Raw genomic sequence first — 19,805 nt, 5'->3', positions numbered from 1 at the left:
ACACAAACAAATCAAGAGCACTGATGAGCTGGGATCAATTTCCAGCAATCTAAAAATGGGCAACTGGATTCCTAAAAAAACAAAAACAAAAGTGAAAGAGAATGGCTGAACACTTTCCAAACTGGAGAACTATAAACCCACGGATCTAGACAGACCAACAAAACTCAAAGCACAAGACTCATGAAGAAAACCACACCAAGGCACAACATAATCAAACTGCTCAAAACCAATGTAAAAGAGAAAAAAGACATGTCATGTATAAAAGAATGGAGACTGGAAAAAGCAGATTTCCATCAGAAACAATAAAAGCAAGAAGACAGTGAGGCAACATTTTTAAAATATAGCTGACCTTAGAATGACACAAGGTTTAAGAGCACTGACCGGTATACATTAAAAAATCCACCTGTATCTTTTGACTCTCCATAAACCAGAAATCTCACCAATAACACAATTAACACATATTCTGTATATATATTTTATTCTGTGTTCTTACAATAAAATAAGCTAGAAAAAAGTGCTAATAAGATAATCATAAGGAAGAGAAAACACATTCATGGTCTGTACCATATTTATTAAAAAAAAAAATCCAAGTATAAGTGGACCTGCATATTTTAAACCCTTATTATTCAAGGATCAAATGTACTGAAAACAAAAAAGGTATCAACCTAGAATCCTACACATGCCAAAAATGTCTTTTGAAAACATAAATATAATAGCATAAAGGCCAGAAAAAAAGAAACGGAAGTATACTATTATAGGGTCTTATATTACAAGTTAAGTAGTGTAACATTATTTCAATGTATCATGTAATAAGTTAAAGATTCATACCCTTAACCCTAAAGGAACTAGTAAAATAACAAAGGGTTATAGCTAATAAACCAACAAATGTGACAAAAATGATTTCATAAGAAAATACTCAATCCAGGGGCACCTAGGTGGCTCAGTGCGCTAAGCCTCTGCCTTCAGCTCAGGTCATGATTTCAGGGACCTGGGAGCGAGCCCCCAATCGGGCTCTCTGCTCAGTGGGGAGCCTGCTTCCAGCTCTCTCTCTGCCTGCTACTCTACCTACTTGTGATCTCTCTCTCTATGTAAATAAATAAAATTAAAAGAAAATAACTATGCAGAAATGTCTGTTCATGTCCTCTGCCCATTTCTTGATTGGATTATTTGTTGTTGTTCTGCAAAGAAGACATCCGGATGGCCAACAGACACATGAAAAAGTGTTCCATATCACTCGGCATCAGGGAAATACAAATACAAACCACAATGAGATATCACCTCACACCAGTCAGAATGGCTAAAATCAACAAGTCAGGAAATGACAGATGCTGGCGAGGATGCGGAGAAAGGGGAACCCTCCTACACTGTTGGTGGGAATGCAAGCTCCGTGCAACCACTCTGGAAAACAGCATGGAGGTTCCTCAAAATGTTGAAAATAGAACTGCCCTATGACCCAGCAATTGCACTACTGGGTATTTACCCTAAAGATACAAACGTAATGATCCAAAGGGGCACGTGCACCCGAATGTTTATAGCAGCAATGTCCACAATAGCCAAACTATGGAAAGATCCTAGATGTCCATCAACAGATGAGTGGATAAAGAAGATGTGGTATATATACACAATGGAATACTATGCAGCCATCAAAAGAAATGAAATCTTGCCATTTGCGACAACATGGATGGAACTAGAGCGTATCATGCTTAGCGAAGTAAGTCAAGCAGAGAAAGACAACTATCATATGATCTCCCTGATATGAGGAAGTGGTGATGCAACATGGGGGCTTAAGTGGGTAGGAGAAGAATCAATGAAACAAGATGGGATTGGGAGGGAGACAAACCATAAGTGACTCTTAATCTCACAAAACAAACTGAGGGTTGCTGGGGGGAGGGGAGTTGGGAGAAGGGGGGTGGGGTTATGGACATTGGGGAGGGTATGTGCTTTGGTGAGTGCTGTGAAGTGTGTAAACCTGGCGATTCACAGACCTGTACCCCTGGGGATAAAAATGTATGTTTATAAAAAATAAAAAATTAAAAAAAAAAAAGAAAATAATCTAAAAGAACATTAAAAAATGAAAATGAAAAATTTCTTTTAAATTTTAAAGAAAACGGAAAATTTCGTTTTCCCAAACACTAGATAGGACAAAACAGAATACCAATCGCAAGATGAAAGACCCAAACTAACAAAATCAATAATCACATCAAATGTAAACAGTCTAATTAAAAGGCAGAGATTGTCAGGTTGAATAAAAAAGCAAGACTCAACTATTTCTGCCAGTAAAAAATACATGTTAAATAGTAAAACACAAACAGGTCAAAACTTAAAAGATGGAAATAAATAAATACACACACTATGATAACACTTAGCAAAAGAAAGCCTGAGTGACTATTTTAGTATCAGGTAGGTTTCAGAGCAAAGAATATCACCAAGAATAAAGGTTATTTTTTTTAATAATAAAGGTGTCAATTTATTAAGAGGGCAAAATATTAGTGTTTATGCAACATAACAGAGGTTTTTTGTTGTTGTTGTTTGTTTTTTTTTTTTAGGATTTTATTTATTTATTTGAGAGAGAGAAAAACAGTGTGAGAACAAGTGGGATGAGGGGCAGGGGAGAAGCAGGCTCTCTGCTGAACAGGGAGCCTGATGTGGGGCTAGATCCCAGAACTCTGGGATCATGACCTGAGCCTGACTGACTCAGTTAGGCTTAACTGACTGAGCTGCCCAGGCGCCTCCATAACAGAGCTTTAGAATAGATGAAGCAAAAATGACAGAACTGCAAGGAAAAAGAGAAAAATCCACAATGAAAGAGATTTCGACATCCTTCTCCCACACAAGCACGAACTAAAAGTAATTATGCTGAGTAAAAGCGAGACAAAAAAGAGTACATACTGTGTAATTCCATGTATATAAAACTCTCGAGAATGCAAGCTGATCTATCATGACAAAAAGCACAGCAGTAGTTGCTTAGGGACTGAAGTGGGTATGCGGAGGAACGGAGGGCTAGTCACAAAGGCCACAGGAAGTTTTGAGGATGAGAGCTAAATTTAATATCTTGATTATAGTGAGGACTTCAATGATTGTGTATTTACGTCTGGCAACCTGTACACTTAAATACGTGCAGTTTATTGTCAATTATCCCAATAAACCTATTTAATCTGCATGTGTGATATAAAATCATCTATTATTCACCAGGCATGCTCCAGGCCTAGAAGTAAAGCACAGAAAGATGGACACTGGAACCATCCATAACAAAACCAACAGTTTTAAAAGAGAAAACAGAAACCAAATGCTACAAAGTATGATAAAGTTTATGACCAGGCACAGTCATAATTTGTACAGATTCTGTAGGATAGATTCTAACTAGACAGTCAAGAAAGGAATCTATGAGTAAGTAACATGTAAACCAAGATAAACAAATGGAGTATGAGTTAGCTAGGTAAAATACAGGGGGAAAACATATGCAAAGACATTTCCACAGTGAAGAGTAAGTATGGGGGAAAAAATATGTTGACAATCCTTAACTTAAATTGGTTCAACTTGGGATTTTTCAACTTTGCAATGATGCCAAAACAATACATACTCAGTAGAAACTGCACTTCTGAATTTTGATTTTTTCCCAGGCCAATGATCATGCAGTAGGGTATTACTGGTGATGCTGGGCCATGGCAGCAAGGTACAGCTCCCAGTCAGGCACATGACTGGTCATGAAGGTAAACAAACCATTCACTTAAAACCATTCTGTACCCATACAACAATTCTGTTTTTTACTTTGTATTCAATAAATTCCATGAGATTCAACACTGTAGTATAAGCTAGACTTCGTGTTAGATGATTCTGCCCAACTCTAGGCTACAGCAAGTGTTCTGAGCACACTTAAGGTAGGCCAGGCTAAGTTATGATGTTAGGTAGATCAGATGTATTAAATGCATTTTTCAATTTAAGACAGATTTGTCTTGACATAACCCCACTGTAAGTGAAGGAAGAAGACCTGTATAAGTTAAATGTCCAGAATTGGAATTGTTGGTTCAAAGGGCAATTACAGTTTTATGAAAAAGGGGTTTTTGCTTAATTCTTTGGAATACACAAATTGACAGTTATTTTTTATGTGGCAAAGGGAACTTCAGAACAATTTACTAACATTATTTAAAACAAGAGGATACAAATAAACTAGTATTTTGAGCTGTTTGAAACCAGAGCACATCTTCATCCTCACATCCTAAATACACTACTTCACACCATCCACTAACATTTTGCTGAATTAATGCATAAAAGAAATCAAAGTGCCAAGAGGAACTCCTTAGTCATACCTCACTGTCTCTAGAAATGACAGTTTTAAAAAGAATAAAATCTCCATCATTCTCCTCAGGTAACAATTTTTTTTTTTTAAGATTTTATCTATTTATTCGACAGACAGAGATCACAAGTATGCAGAGAGGCAGGCAGAAAAAGAGGAAGGGAAGCAGGTTCCCCGCTGAGCAGAGAGCTAGATGCCAGGACCATGAGACCATGACCTGAGCCAGAGGCAGAGGCTTAACCCACTGAGCCACCCGGGCGCCCCTTAAGTAACAATTCTTAATGCAAGCTCCTCAACATGAACTACTGCAAAAGCCTGCAAAGTGGACTCCTCGTCGCTATTCCTCCAATCTTCCAAATTCAACCTCCACAGAAGGTAAGATTAGACTATTCAATCTCTCAATCTATTTCTTCTCTGCACCTAAAACCCTAAACGGCACCTCAAGACCTCCAGCCCTGCATCCCAAACACAGACTCCAAAACCAACAATGGTGAAAAAGGGGAGAACAAGACAACTTGGTGAGTTGTTAATAAAGTTAATGTATTCAATTTAGAGGTACTGGGAGAGTTTGCTTCCGGCTTTTTTGATGTTAAAATATCCTTTTGCTTATGCAAGAATGGGTGAGGACATCAGTTTTTAAGAAACATCTCCACTTAGGAGCTAGTTTATCAAGCCAAGTGAAACAAGTCAGTCAAAGCAAGACAAGTACCACGATTTCAGTCAAACGTGGAATTTAGGAAACAAAACAGATAAACATAGGAGAAGGGAGGAAAAAAAAGAGGGAGGCAAACCGTAAGAGACTCTTAACTATAAAGAACACAACTGAGGGTTGCTGGAGGGGTGGTGTGTGGGGCATGCGCTAAAATGGGTGATGGACATTAAGGAGGGAGGACACTTGTGATGAGCACTGGGTGTTATATATCAGTGAAGAAAGAATCGCTGAATTCTACTCCTGAAACCAGTATTACACTATATGTTAGCTAACTAGAATTTAAATATAAAACTGAAACAAACAAAAAGAAACATCTCCACTTAGCAAATTAAAAAGCTGGCAAATCTTTGACAGCTGAGCTTTTACTTTTCATTTTAAGGGCCCAAAATAACGTCTGGGAAACACTGACTTATCCATGTGGATAAAATCCACAAGGCAAACAGTGCCCTCACCTATTTTTCTAAGTGGCCTCTACCTCCCCAGATTTTTTGCTGCAGCTATACAGGACTGCATCAGGTCCCACACAACACCTACTTACTCTCCCACTGCTCACGCTTTCTCAGGATTGGAATGGCCTCAATAACAACTCCTTTTCTTCACTCACTCAATTTACTGAGCAGCTACAATGCTAAGCACTAGACAGAGCAGTGAACAAAAGAAAACATTACGGTCTTCATGGCGCTCACAGTCTAGTGGAGGAAAGAGGATATCATATAAATATAAAATTAAAAACTATGATACTACTTTACAGAGAATGGAAGGAAGGAAAACTAGTAAAACTAGTCAATAAACTACTATAGTTTAGATAAGAGATAACTGTGATTCAGGGAATGGCAGAGCCAAGAAGAAGTCAAATCTTGAGCTGACTGTATTGCTGACTGAAGAGAGAGACTACAAGAAGAGATCCTTCACGATTCCAACATAAGCAACTACATATAGACTAGAACAATATGCCCAATTTTTTATGCCTCCCTGGATCTATGTCCTTTCCTATGAGCTTGCTACACTGACCTGAAGGCTTGTTTATGTGGCTTGTTTGGACCAATGGGACAACAGCAAACTTATTCCACACCAGTAGCTTGAAAAAGTGCCTGTGCACTGTTACTTTTCTCTTGGAGTAAGCCTCGGCTAAATTGCTAAAAATGAGAGACCACACAGAGAAGAGTTAAGCAAAGACCATCTGAAATAATCTTATAGCAGTCTATAGCCAGAGAACCCCCCAAACATATGAGGAAGTCTAGCCAAGATGAGCAGAGCCACCAAGCAGATCCATAAGTGAACAAAGATGCAGGAATGAGTCCAAGCCACTACTAGAAGAAACACCTACCTGACTTGTAGACTTGTGAGCAACAGTAACTGCTTACTCTTTTGAGCCACTGAGTTTGGGTGGCTTTTTAATGCACAAACGAAATATAGTCGTATCAATTACTGACATGGGGTGGAAGAAGGAAAAGAAGGGAATGAAAGAAAAGCTAAGGTCATTTTATCTTAACCCAGTAAACTCTTACTTCTCCTTCAAAACTCAACTTAGATATCAACTCCTCCAGGAAGCCTTCCCAGATCTCCCTGCTGGTTTGGAAAGATGCTTAAGTACTACCATCATGTTCCGTACGTAACCCAATCACTGCCTTATTGCACTGATTTGTAATTATGTTTATATTTTTCTTCCAAAGTAGCCAAATGCACTCTTTATCTTACGGATTGTATCACATTCATCTTGATAATATCACCCTGTAACATAAAAAACCTCTCTCAATAGATGTTTCCTAAAACAGGCTCTCTATCGATGTATCAATTAATAAACACCTATTCGACAAAATTCCTTAATTCTAGATCAGTATTTCTCAATGTGTGATCCACTCGCAACATGCACTAGAACCAGCAGAAAGTTATATTAAAAATGCAGATCTCTGGGCTTTTTAACGAAAATACCACTCGTTAAGAACAAGGATGGATTTTTTGGCCAGCCTCAGACACACAAAAGAAACAGCAGAAGCATAGGCATGAAATCGACTTTCCCTCAAAATTTTCTAGACATGTTCTCTACGATTATGTCCTTAGTGGGACAGCACTTATGCAACTAAAAATGCTCTGAACTGCAACGGAGTTTCTCTTCTACGAAACGGGTCTCCGCCAGAGGAGACAGGAGCTGGGGGTCCTCGCAGGAGGTGTGGCTTCTCCGCGCACACGGTTACCGAGGATGCTCGAGAGCGAAACGAGCCCTGAGTTTCCTCCGCCGCAGGGCCAGGCCAGGACGGACCGGCGACCGGAGCCCAGGCAGCAGCAGTCGCGTGCCCCGTGACGAACCGTGGAGCCTGGGAGCCCGAGCCAGCGCCCGCCCAGGGTCTCGCTGCCTAACAGCCACGCGAAAGGGACTCCCACTGGGTTCCGGGATGGGCGTCCGTCTCCAGGGCGGCCACCCTCGGTCTACCCCAGCCCGAGCCGCCGTGCGGAAGGCCCCGGTCGCCGGGCCTGCCCAAGTCAGAAAGGAAGAAAATGAGGGAAGGGTCCGGCCGCTGGCAGCTGACAGGGGGGAGGACTAGGGTGCCGGGGGGGCGCCGCCGCTTCCCACCTGCGTCAAGCTCCAGCTGGTAACAGGGTAGCGGCTCGAGGGAGAGCTTGTAACCCTCAAAACGGGGATCCAACAGAGGTCTCTTCACGCGTAGAGAGCAATTAGCAGCCACCTCCATAGCCTTCCTGGGTCGTAGCGTGAGAATTAATAAAGCTCTTGTTGAAAGGTCCGCGCTTCGCTCTTAGTACCGAGGCTCTCGAGCGGCGTGGTTCCCATCCCAGAAAACACCGCGGTGCGGGATGCCTTCTGGGAAATGTAGTGTCCAGGAGAAAGTCGACTCCGTTGCATGTCGGGCTAGGTAGTTTTTCGGAGACTCAGTACCCGCGAGCGAGAGCATGGTCTGGACTCTCTTACCCAGAAGGCTGAGCGACCAGGAGGCGGCCCGCGCTGGTTAAATTCTCACAGTTATAGGCAGGGTGGCGAGACCCCGCCCCGGAAATGCGTGTTTTAGCTTTCTGTGTGCTTAGGTGCCCGAGCTACTGAGGGTCTAGGTCCGGGCAGCCGAAGAGTGTGGTAGGTAACGGTCGTCAGCGCAAGGGTCATTTCGTCGCTGGGAAGGGACGGCCCTCGCCCGCGGTGATGGTGGTGAGCTATGCCCGTGGTCCTCAGGGCCGGGACCCGGGCCCAGCCCAGGCTCCTTTCGATGTGCTGTCTTTCGTTAGCTTCCCCGACCCGCGCTCGCGGGCCTGTAGGGCTCTCCGACAGGGCGTGCAACCGGAGTTGGCCTGGAGCCAGTCCACGCTTTGTTTTCTGGCTCCTCCCCTCCCGCCTCTCCCGCTGTTTCCGCCCTGTTCTATTTTCCCAAAGAATGTCTGAACTGGGAGGGATCCCCTAGCGCCCTCGTTTTACCAGTGAGAAAACTGAGGCCTTTAAGAATGGACTTGTCCAAGGTCACTATCCGTATTTTAGGGGCCAAGACGAGATCAAGTTCAATATTCGAGGAATGGTACGGACGAGGCCTTAGAATTATTTTGAAAATGTTCGCCTCCAACTACACAAGCAAACATTTCTCAGTCCTTACCCGGCCCTTCCTTTTTCCCGTTCCAGTCAAGAAAAAAAAAAGAAATTTTTCCCCCCAACTCCCCCCCAGCTTGAGTTTTCATGTAGACGAGGTGGGACACGGCGAAAGTGGTCCCAAGTTAGTGACAGATTATGTACAGTAATGTTAGTTTTTTTTTCCAAGTGTTACATTCTGACCTTCTCCTTTCTACATCACTTTGGTTTCGGTTGTCTCTTTTTTTTTTTTTTTCTTCCCACGGAAAATTGAGAATTTTCTAAGTTAGGAATTAGTTTGAGATTGGTTTTTCCTTTATCCCACCAGCAAGCTTTGATGAAGATACGCACACACGTACTTGGAGCCAGTTTGGCAGTTGTAATTCTGGGTACATCCTACTCAAAAGTAGAGCACTTAGAGCCTAATCTGGAACTTTGATTTTTCACCAGCAGTGCTTAATCTTTTATTAGTGTTTAGGTTCTATGACTTCCCGAAATTTTGAATGCAGTGAAGGTGCAGAAATGATTAGCAGGCAGTGATGATGTGATGTTACAGTGTTTTGGCGCTGCTGGGCTCAAAGTACATGAGATCAAATACTGCCTTCACCACTTTCTGTCTTGGTGCCTCAGTTTTCTCAATTGTAAAATACAAATAGTTAATAATTCTTATGTAAAAGAATCAGTTTGGGGAACTAAATGAGGTTTAAAAAAAAAAAAAAACCAATGTGTTAACCCAGTACTTGGCACATAAGTGTTACATAAAAGTTAACAATAATTATTATTATCCAAAAACTCCTTAATTAAAAAGTATATGCGGGGAAGAAAAATTGTAATGTGAGTTAGTCATATAACTTTTTGGGATGCAGTAAATATGATTAAGAGTAATAACATTGTTAACACATTGTTGAAATTTATCACCCCTTCAGTTGATAGAATGTTAAATATGTTGGGATGCTTACCTGGAAGATTAGAAGAAAATGCTTTGTATGTGTTCTGTATCTGAAAATACATGTTGATGTTCAGGTTAGCAAGATGAACAAAGATGCGCAGATGAGAGCAGCGATTAACCAAAAGTTGATAGAAACCGGAGAAAGAGAACGGTAAGCAATATACTGTGTTAGTAAACTACATTTAACGCCTTTAAATTATAGTTACGTTACACATGAGCATCTAAATATCAAGGAACAAAACTGATGTCAATGGAAGGAATTATGGGAAATTGAGATTATCAAGTTTCAGTTACTAACATCTGTAAAAAATAGGTGTGTTCTGTATTGCATTCTTAAAGAAAAGTGTGCCATCTAGAAAGATGAACAAGAAATGACTCTCTCAAAGAATGTATAATCTAATGGAAAAGAAAAAACTACTGAAATGACTACAATTAAAAACATAACGTTACCCAATTTTTAACAGGGAGATAATGTGATAGAACCAGTTTCATTTACTACACTCTCAACTTCAGAGCAGAATGTGCTGTTCCTAGTCTTCTGAAACATTCTTCCCCTGATCTTTTACTTATTCTTGCTCATCTTTCAGGTTTAATTTTTTTTTTTTTAAGATTTTATGTATTTATTTGACAGACAGAGATCTACAAGTAGGCAGAGAGGCAGGCAGAGAGAGAGAGGAGGAAGCAGGCTCCCCGCTGAGCAGAGAGCCCAATGCGGGGCTTGATCCCAGGACCCTGGAATCATGACCCAAGCCAAAGGCAGAGGCTTTAACCCACTGAGCCACCCAGGCACCCCTTTCAGGTTTAATTTAATTAACATCATCTTGTGTAGGAATTTGTTAAGTCCCAGATACCCTGTTCTAGCCTAGCATTTAATTACATTGTATTATAACCACCTGCTTTGCTTGTTTGTGTCCTCCAAATCTATGTTCCTTGACAGAAATACCATTGTATCCCCAGCATCATCCTTAGCACAAAATTGGCCAAGGTAATTATTTGAAGAAAGAACAGGTTTGGAAGTACTAAACAGAAACTCAGGAACCAAGAACGGATTCCAGAACAGTGAAAAATTGCCTAAGAGAAATATATAAGGAACAAGAGGGATCCTTCACCTCTACCTGGGGGTTAGGGTAATCAGTTACAAAATAGTAAAAGAAGTACTTCAGCTCAGGGGGAAAAGATTAGCCATTCTTCCAGCCAATAAAGGACAGACTTGTTACAACATGATAATGTTCCGAGGAATACAAAAATTAAAGCTAGCAGGTAAAGTGGGGAAGTGATATTGCTGTGACAGTAGACCAGAGGAGTGGCTTTTGTGTAAGTCAGAATTCTGTGATTTGCAAATGATAGAACTCAGAAACTGCCTTAACCAGTGAAATACATAAGCTTAGCTTGAAGTTGCTTCAGTCTCCACTGGGTCCAAGCACTCAAAAATTGTTACCAAGATTATGTCTTTCTTTTTCTTTCTCAGCTCTGTTTTCCTCTGTGTTGGCTTTATTCTCAAGCAGACTCTACCCACAAGGTGGCAGAGATTAGCAGTTCAGAATTCATATCCCTGTGGCTCAGACTACCTTTCTCCTAGTAGTTCCAGCAAAGTACCTGGCGTGATTACCATCTTACTTAGGTACATAGGCCAGTTATGGTCAACCTTGCCTGGGTCTCATTTCCATTGTTGGAACCCTACGGAGATTTCTTATGCTAAGAGTGGTGTCAAAGAAAGGTCAGGAAAATGAGGGACGGATTTGAAGAAACAGCTGTTGTTGACTTTATTCTTAGGTGGTGGGAATCATGAGAAGATCCTAAGAAGGGGGATGACTACATCATATTTGCTTTTGAGGAATATTAGCCTGGCAATGTGGACGAGAGACTTGAAGGGCTAGAGATAAGATTACAGAAGAACGTGTTAGCAGATTTTATCAGTTTAAAAATGAGAAACAGCAAAAATAGAAAGGAGAACTTACAATTTCTTTTAAAGCACAAGCAGCCCTCAATGTGAGAAATGAGGAAGAAGACATTGAGAAGAATGCCTTGGGGAACTGAGAGGATAGTATTGGCAGTAATGAGGGAAGGGGGTTATTTATTATTGTTTGTTTTTTCACTTACGCAGTTTAAAATTACTGAGTTTCTACCACATGCTATGTCCTGTTAAGGTGCTGGAGATAAAGTAGCGAACAAAATAAAGTCCCTTCTTCCGTGGAGCTTACATGGGAGAAGACAGTAAGTCTGTATTATGTGGATTGATAAGTTCTAGAGGAAAAATAAAACTGAGAATAATGAGGTGTGTATTTGAGACAAATAAAACTAAGAAGGCTTCACTGGTAAGAGGTCAGAAGGATATGAAGGAATGAGGGGACTCCCAAGAGCCAAGAACCCCAGATGAGTTTGCGTAATATTTTGATGACCACAGGGAAGCTCATGAGCCTGAAAAAATGGGTGAGGGGAAGAAGAAATAAAGTCAGAGGCATAACTTGGGGAGGGGGAAGATCATGGAGGTTTATTTAGGCTATAGCATAGATTTGGAATTTTAAGTAAATTGGGAAGCCACAGACTTGTTTTGAGCACAGGAAGGAGAGCAAGGTCTATAAGGGAGGAAACAAGGGGACACGTTAGGGGCTTTGGTAATAGTCCGGTCAAGAGAAGAAGATGGTTTGGACTAGGGAAATAATTGCAAAGATGGTGAAAAACATTTGAAATATAGTATATACTTAAAACTGGAACCCATAGGAATTGCTTCTATGGCCCGTACGTGTAGTCTTAGCAGAGTTGCTGAGTGAAGGATGCCAAATTTTCTAGCCTGAGGAACAAGGATGGACAATGGCATTCTGACAGGGAGCATAGTTTGAAATGGGAGAGAAGCAGAACTTGGGTTTTGGCCCTATTAAGATGGAAAGGCCTGAATCAATACCAAGATGGAAATGTCACATAGTAAATGTTTAGAAATTTTGACAGAGAAGTGGTTTGGTTTGGGACATGACATGTTCAAGCTCTGAGAAATGATTTAGGTTGAAGATTGTGGATTTGTAAGAGTGGGTATGGCGAAAGGATAAGAAAATATTGGTAAGAAAATGTTTTATTACATCCATGATGCCATTAGTTACAATACACACCATATATATATATTTTTTTTTTTTTAAAGATTTTATTGAGACGGAGAAAGAGAGAGAGAGCACAAACAGGAGGGAAAGGGCAGAAGGAGAAGGAGAAACAGATTGCCCCATTGAGCAGAGAGCCCAGTGCAGGACTCAAATCCAGAACCCTGGGATCATGACCTGAGCTGAAGACAGACACTTAACTGACTGATCCACCCAGAAGCCCCACACCATTATTTTTGTTTACTAGGGAAAAAGAAGATACTGCCAGTTAAATTATGATAGACATACCAATTGCTGAGTCGTTGAAATGTGGGGAAAAACAACAGTCTTGGAATCAGTGAAATACCATTTAGAGGGTTATTGGAAAAAATTGAGGGGAAAGTTTTTAAGGTTTAGAGAGGGATATCATGGGGAAGTAGAGAGCTAAAGGATAAGAGTCTGTAGTTGAAGAATAGATTTTGGAGTTTGAAGATTTTAAGGTGTAGGTGCTTCAAGCTCAACTAATACCATTTAGAAGTTGTACAAGACTCACAATATTCCTGTTGGAGGTAAGTAGAAAGTGTCTGAGAAGGCCAGAGAGTAGAGTTTCTTGAGAATTAGGTACCCTATCCACTTCCTTTACCGATGATGAAAATGAAGTCCGGAGTTCAAATGACTTCGTAAGATCAAAGAATGATTTAATAACAGAATCAAAATTAGGTGACAAAGTTTTGGAGATTAGAAGGCAGGGAATTTTTAATTGAACATTTGAACTTCTGCTTCAAGCATTCCTATCTAAAATATTTTACCTTGTTATAGTGTAATATGAAAACATTTTCTGTTTCAACAGCCTCAAAGAGTTGCTGAGAGCTAAATTAATTGAATGTGGCTGGAAGGACCAGTTGAAGGCACACTGTAAAGGTAATCAGTTTCATTTACAAGATAAGCTGATTTCATTGTTCTTGTTGGCTTGGGGTTCACTAGGAAATAGTAGACAGTATTTTAAGATCTATTGAGTGCCAAACATGATTTTAAACAAATAGAAAATTCAGTCTTCTAGCACTGATTTCTCCACCCCCTTTTGGTAGACATAATTTTTTAAATCTTTAGAAATTTTCTTTGTATTTTTCTTAAAATAAGTGAGGCAAGATTTTTTCTGTCATCCAAGTATTCATTCCAACCTTTTTCAGTGTGTGTACTCAAAGTGAAATATTAGTTATTCCTGTGTTTTAACTTTATAACAAATTGAACACTTTATGATTGGCAGACTCCATAGGAATTATATCTCCTGGCTTTAACAGTGTTATTTTTGAAAATTTTACTTATAAAAGCTCTTAGGTAATTACACATTGTTTTAAATGTAGAATAGAAGCTTATAAAATTGCTAGGTATTGATGATGATGCCACTAGGTAGATTATACATGTCATGAAGATGAGCCTCTTCTGGCTTGACTTCGGTATACTGGAATTCTGGATATTTTCAGTGAACTCCCATTATATCGTAGTAGTTTCTGCAATTAATAATAAAGACTATTTATATCGTGAATCCCAAGAAGGCAGTGTAGCACATTAGAAAAAGCATAGTTTTGGGGGCCATACAGAGCTTCACTGGAAGAGACTAGAGCTGGATTTCAGCTCATGTTTGGATGAGTTATTTAATCTTTAAGCCTTAGTTGGGTCACTTGTAAGTGGAAAAATGCCCAGTCCATTAGCTTGTTACGAATATCAAATGCTGTAAATCACCTAGCGCCTAATAGTATTTCAGTCGATTTTAACTCCTCTCCCTCTTCTCTTTCCTTTGGCCCAGCCTAGAGAAGAGAAAGGAACAAGGGAGTTGTTCTGTTCTTTAATTTGGGGCTATGAAATTACAAGTTAGACTCAAATAATAGCTTTTTACCCCTTCCATACATTCAGGAGCTGGTATGATTATGGTGAAATAAGATCTGTTATAAATTTCCAGCTTTTTGCACATAATTAGATTTGACCTTACAGTTCAGATCCATTCTCAGTGTTAAAATAATTGTTAAGTTACAGGTTATTTAGCTGAGAAATGAACAGGCTTTTAAGATTTTGATCTGGTGAATATTTAATATGTTTAAGGTTGAGCTAAACCTTCATTAGAGAAGAGAAAAAGAAGTGTCCTCTTTTTTTTTTTTTTAAAGACCAATCTGCACTCTAAAAACATGATCTTAACCCTTCCTCTATGAAAATCTTTCTTACAGATAATGATTTTAAATGATATGATTTGTTTTTTGCTTTTGCATAAGAGGTAATTAAAGAAAAAGGACTAGAACACGTTACTGTTGATGACTTGGTGGCTGAAATCACACCAAAAGGCAGAGGTAAGGAATAAAAATTATGTGAAAGGAAAGGTGTGCTGAAGACGTGATTTTTTTCTCTCTCTCCTGCTGGTTCAGCTTTTCTTTCTTTTTAAAGGGAAAAACAGCCTTTCCAAAATTACTTGGGTACTTACATTTCCTCATTGGGAAAGATTTTTATTGCCTATTTTCTTCTCTGGCATAGTCTTGAGTAATAGATGAGAGGTATAAAATGTTTTTGCACTCTAAAGCAGTATACAGATGTAAGTTGATAATGGTTGTTAAGACAGATAATTTTTTAAATTGGGGATTTTGTAGAGGCAAGTATCACCTGAAGATAGGATTTATTAATTTTGTTAGATATGGCCCAATTTCACTTACATATTTAATCATTCAGACTTACTTCAGCCCGAGTCAATGTTCTTTTTTTAAAAATAAGTAAAGCTCTGTCTTCTTAAGTGTCCAAGTTAAGAATTTGGTAGCTGTAAAACTTCATGTTGTGGGTAATCTGTATTTAAAATTCACACTACCATCGTCTTCATTTCCTTACAGAAGACAAACGAAAGAGAGGAAATATTATATTAACATTGATAATATGTAATATGTATTAAGAACTACATTACATTGTTAGCTCAGATGTGGCTGCATTATTTTCATTTATTGTGAAAGGGTCTCTTTTGGTAATTTTTTTTTTAAGATTTTATTTATTTATTTGATAGAGAGAGATCACAAGTAGGCAGAGAGGCAGGCAGAGAGAGAGAGAGGAGGAAGCAGGCTCTCTGCTGAGCGGAGAGCCAATGCAGGCCTCAATCCCAGGACCCTGGGACCTTGACCTGAGCCGAAGGCAGAGGCTTTAACCCACTGAGCCACCCAGGTGCCCCTCTTTTGGTAATTTTAAGTGGAAGCAGATAAATTAGATGATCCATTGTCGATTTTCTCACATGGAAGTATAAAAAGTAAAAAAAAAATTTGAATATTGTTATTAGAGAATACTAATTCTCTTAACTACCTGCTGGGAAAGAGCTACAGAATCCTGTAGCCTGTAGGCCTGTCTACAGCTTTTTAAAAAAAAAAAAAAAACGGACTTTTTCATCAAATACATCTCAAGGAAAGAAAAACAAACACATTATTTATTGCTCCCCACATGAATTTACATTTTAAAATAATTTTCTCCAATTTCTTTTTCTATTTTCCTTCTGTAATTTATGTAACATTTTGGAGCTGGTTATACAGGGTAGAAATTTCCTTTGCTTCTCCTTCAACACTTCTATCTTAGACATTTCAATCCCTTATAGCTCTGCTGCTAGAAAATGAGCAAATCCAGAACAGAGAAATAAAAATAAATCTTTTCTTTTATGTTCATAGTCTTTTATAGCCAAGAGAAGTATTTATTTAATTTTTTTAACTAAAATACAGTAGAATTGACCATTTTTTAGTTTGCAGTTCTGTGAATTTTATATGCATGTACAGATTCATGTAACTACTTTCCTACCTGTAAAAAACTCTCTCAAGCTATCCTTTTATAGTCATACCTTATCCCTAACTCCAAGGCAACTGATCTATATTCCATCACCATAATTTTTATTAAAAGTGTGTTTGATATATATAGTGATCACATTTCCACTGGTCTTGAATTAATCATGTAGCTTTTATTTCTAGCAGGCTTAAACTAAATAATCTGTAAAAAGGAGTATGTGTCCTACTTAATTTATATACTTATTTGTGGAATTCACTACACAAATACTGAACTGTATCTGAAATATTTCATTTCCTTTGGATATAGGCAAGTAGCATTAGAAGTTTCAGTTAGTTCCCTATTGTCCTTATTTATTAGTAGCCAAGAAAGGAAAAAAACAAAACAAAACAGTGTACATTGGTTTATTGACATTTAATAGTAATTTAAAATTACTAAAAATTCCTAGGAGCAGGGCTTTTTTTTTTTTTTTTTTTTTGAGTTATACTCTGAATAGATAATAGTCACATGGTTCTAAGTTGAAGAAGTAAAAATACCACAAATGTAACTCCTGTTGCAATTTTTGCATCTTTGCTGAGTCAGAGAGTATGTGCACTTACTTCAATACAGTATTGCCAAACTAGCTTCCCAAAAGTGTGGTACCAATTTATATCCTCCACCAGCTCATACAAGAGAGCCAGTTTTCCCTCAGTCTTACCAACACATGATATTACTGACCTTTGGTTTTTAGCCAGTATGATTGCCAAAACATGCTGTTTGAATGTGGTTTTGGTTTACATTTCAATTATGAAGTTATACCCCCTTTATGTTCAAGAACTGTTGTTTTGCCTTTTCTTCACCTCCTTTGCTCATTTTTCAATCAGTCTGATCTTTCACTTATCAATCCGGAGAAATGTAGTGAGTGATCAGCCTTTTCTATAAGAGTGTTTTCCCACTTTTTGTCATTTCCCTTTGTTTATGGTGATTTTGACCAACTTATTGTCATTGTTGCATTTAAATCAAATTTATCAATTTGTTTTAATCCTCTGTGATTCAAAAAGATCTTTTCTACTTCTAGTTTAAAGAGTTTTCCCATGTTTTATTCTCATTGTGCAGTGTATTTAAGTATTGAATAGTTCACTTAAATAATGAATTGCAAATATACTTTATCTTTTCAGATATCTTTACCTCTTTCATTTTTAAGGCATATGGGTTATTCATGAAATTATTTTATTGTTAATTCTAAATAAATTATCAAATGCCAAATTGACATATTAATTGGAATCTTCTTACTCTTGTATTTTTGTTTTTTGTATTTCAGCCCTGGTACCTGACAGTGTAAAGAAGGAGCTCCTACAAAGAATAAGAACATTCCTTGCTCAGCATGCCAGCCTTTAAGATTGAATTAGATTGTGTTGTTTTGTGGTTTTATTTCTGAAAGTAAAAACTTGCCATAAATTAGGAATCGATTTCCCAAAATAAAATTCTTTTTTGTATGATGGTATACAGTTTTCAGTAATGATGTATGTGTTATTTTAATAAATATCTCATGAATGAGTTTGAAGTTTCCTTGGATTTTGGAATAAAAGGGACTTTATTAATAATATACCATATTTGTTCAGAGGAAAATTCAGCAATTAATACAGTGTAAGTGTTAAGTATGTGCATATCTCTGTGCTAACAATTAAGGAGGAGTAAGCAGGCTCTTCTTACTGTCTGGATGTAGTGTATTCCTCTTTTGAATCTCTGCTATTTTATAATACATGTCCCATCTTGTACTACAGATGTCTTATTTCTGATTTGTTATAAATGCTGAGGGTTGGGGACTGGGTCTTACTCATCTTTATGTGCCTTCCTTATTCCTCAAAGAATTTACCATCCTTTGGAAGAGAGAACATTTGCAAACTGGCTCCATACCAAGCTCCTCTCACATACTCTACTCATCTGAACTTTGAGAGCAGGAACTAAATTGCATCCCCACATACTAAGGTCAAGAAAGAACTTAATGGGAAATAATCTCCACCTGTAGCTTTACTCTGACATCAAGATTGCCAAACCCAATGGACTCTTGTCTGTTCTTATGTGACCTCTGCTGGAACGAGAATGTTGACCATCCTGCCACTTGGAACTTTCTTCCCACTACTCACATTGTGCATTCCTACCACTGGAAGTTCCTTCTGTGTCTTGTGGAAACCTTTTGCTGTATGGGACTTCAAATAATCGTGTTTCTTAGTGTTCCCTCCTGGGCCCTCTGCTTGACTAGTGATATACTTTCCTTGGGCGAATCCCAGGAAACTTGGGTTGGACCATGGCTTCAAATACAAACTTGTTGATAAAGGCTAAATTGTTTCTCCAAACCAGACTTCAACCCAGCCTTCAGACCTGTACCCAACTGCTGTGGATCAGCTTTCTTGGATGTTCCATAAACACCTTAAACTGACCACACCTAGAATAGTGACTTCTTTTCCTCCACTAACTGCCCCCACTGTGTTACTTACTCTGTGTGTGGTACCTCCCAGACCTACAGATTACCAGAGCTTATTAAAATACTGATAAAGAAGGTAAGAGATCCGGCACAACATTCTCTTTCTGACAAGCTCCCAGTCAGTGCTCATGCAGCTAATGGAGGACCACTTTGTAGCAAGGATGTCAGTTGTCTGCTTCTGCCCTTTTTTTTTTAAGATTTTATTTATTTGACGGAGATCACAAGTAGGCAGAGGCAGTCAGAGAGAGGAGGAAGCAGGCTCCCTGCTGAGCAGAGAGCCCGACGCAGGACTCGATCCCAGGACCCTGGGATCATGGCCTGAGCCAAAGGCAGAGGCTTTAACCCACTGAGCCACGCAGGTGCCCTGCTTCTGCCCGCCTAACTGCCTTAGTTCACACAAATTATGCAGCGGGCTCCTAAGGTTTCCTGCTGTAGCTGTTGATGCTTTCTCCAGTGACTCTTCCACACTATTACCTAAGTGACCTTAACTAAAAGGCAAGTGTCATTCTATTCTACCTGAAATTTCTTGGTGGCTTAGTTTATAGTGCAAAATTCAGGCTTGACCGTAAGCAACCAGGTTTGATATTCTCATTACTCGAAAGAGTCCTCAAAAGTATCAAGTTAAATCATCCCTAAATACAAAATTCCATCAACCCTGAAAGCCCTTTTACTTCTCTCATTCCTACTTCACCTTCAAAATTCAGCTTGAGTAGCTGCAAAAACATTTTAACATTCCTTTGTCTGGTTTAGATTCCCAGCCACTTTTTTTTTTTTCTGTAAGAAGCACCTGTGCATAATTTCTCTTCACCACACTGGTACTTGAACTTCGCATACATCTGGAGGAAAGGAAAAGACTTTCTGACTTTGCATGATACATATTTGTAGATGGACAAGGGAGTGAACATTATGGGAGCACAAAATAAGTAACAATAATACAATCGGGTATCGAGAAAAGTCTTCA

The 19,805-nt window shown here is 39.0% G+C and overlaps 2 protein-coding genes across 3 annotated transcripts in view; one reads left to right on the top strand and one right to left on the bottom strand.

Annotated features, from left to right (window-relative positions):
- NUDCD1 (NudC domain containing 1) overlaps positions 1-7,817 on the bottom strand; it is an 80,166-nt gene extending 72,349 nt beyond the window's left edge. Inside the window, exon 1 of the mRNA XM_059165767.1 lies at positions 7,579-7,817. Coding sequence (XP_059021750.1) covers positions 7,579-7,696 — 118 coding nt within the window. The 5' untranslated portion in view covers positions 7,697-7,817. The remainder of the gene's footprint in view (positions 1-7,578) is intronic.
- Positions 7,818-7,967: 150 nt separating this feature from the next.
- Positions 7,968-17,917, top strand: ENY2 (ENY2 transcription and export complex 2 subunit). Of its 2 annotated transcripts, none has more exons than XM_059165769.1 (5): positions 7,968-8,091; positions 9,595-9,671; positions 13,439-13,509; positions 14,856-14,930; positions 17,681-17,917. In XM_059165769.1, the coding sequence occupies exons 2-5, from the start codon at positions 9,604-9,606 to the stop codon at positions 17,755-17,757; spliced, it is 291 nt and encodes a 96-aa protein (XP_059021752.1). In that variant the 5' UTR covers positions 7,968-8,091; positions 9,595-9,603; the 3' UTR covers positions 17,758-17,917. The 2 variants fall into 2 exon arrangements, with proteins under 2 accessions (XP_059021752.1, XP_059021751.1); XM_059165768.1 differs by having other exon boundaries at positions 8,006-8,163.
- Positions 17,918-19,805: the final 1,888 nt, after the last annotated feature.

The sequence above is a fragment of the Mustela lutreola genome, chromosome 3 (genome assembly GCF_030435805.1).
Source record: "Mustela lutreola isolate mMusLut2 chromosome 3, mMusLut2.pri, whole genome shotgun sequence".
NCBI classification, from domain to species: domain Eukaryota; kingdom Metazoa; phylum Chordata; class Mammalia; order Carnivora; family Mustelidae; genus Mustela; species Mustela lutreola.
This window is presented reverse-complemented; position numbering and strand designations above follow the sequence as displayed.

Bases quoted from the DNA above. Each gene is read 5' to 3' on its own strand.
- ENY2 (XM_059165768.1), top strand. The intron at 9,672-13,438 runs GTAAGCAATATA...CTGTTTCAACAG, and splicing joins GAAACCGGAGAAAGAGAACG to CCTCAAAGAGTTGCTGAGAG. The intron at 13,510-14,855 runs GTAATCAGTTTC...CTTTTGCATAAG, and splicing joins GTTGAAGGCACACTGTAAAG to AGGTAATTAAAGAAAAAGGA.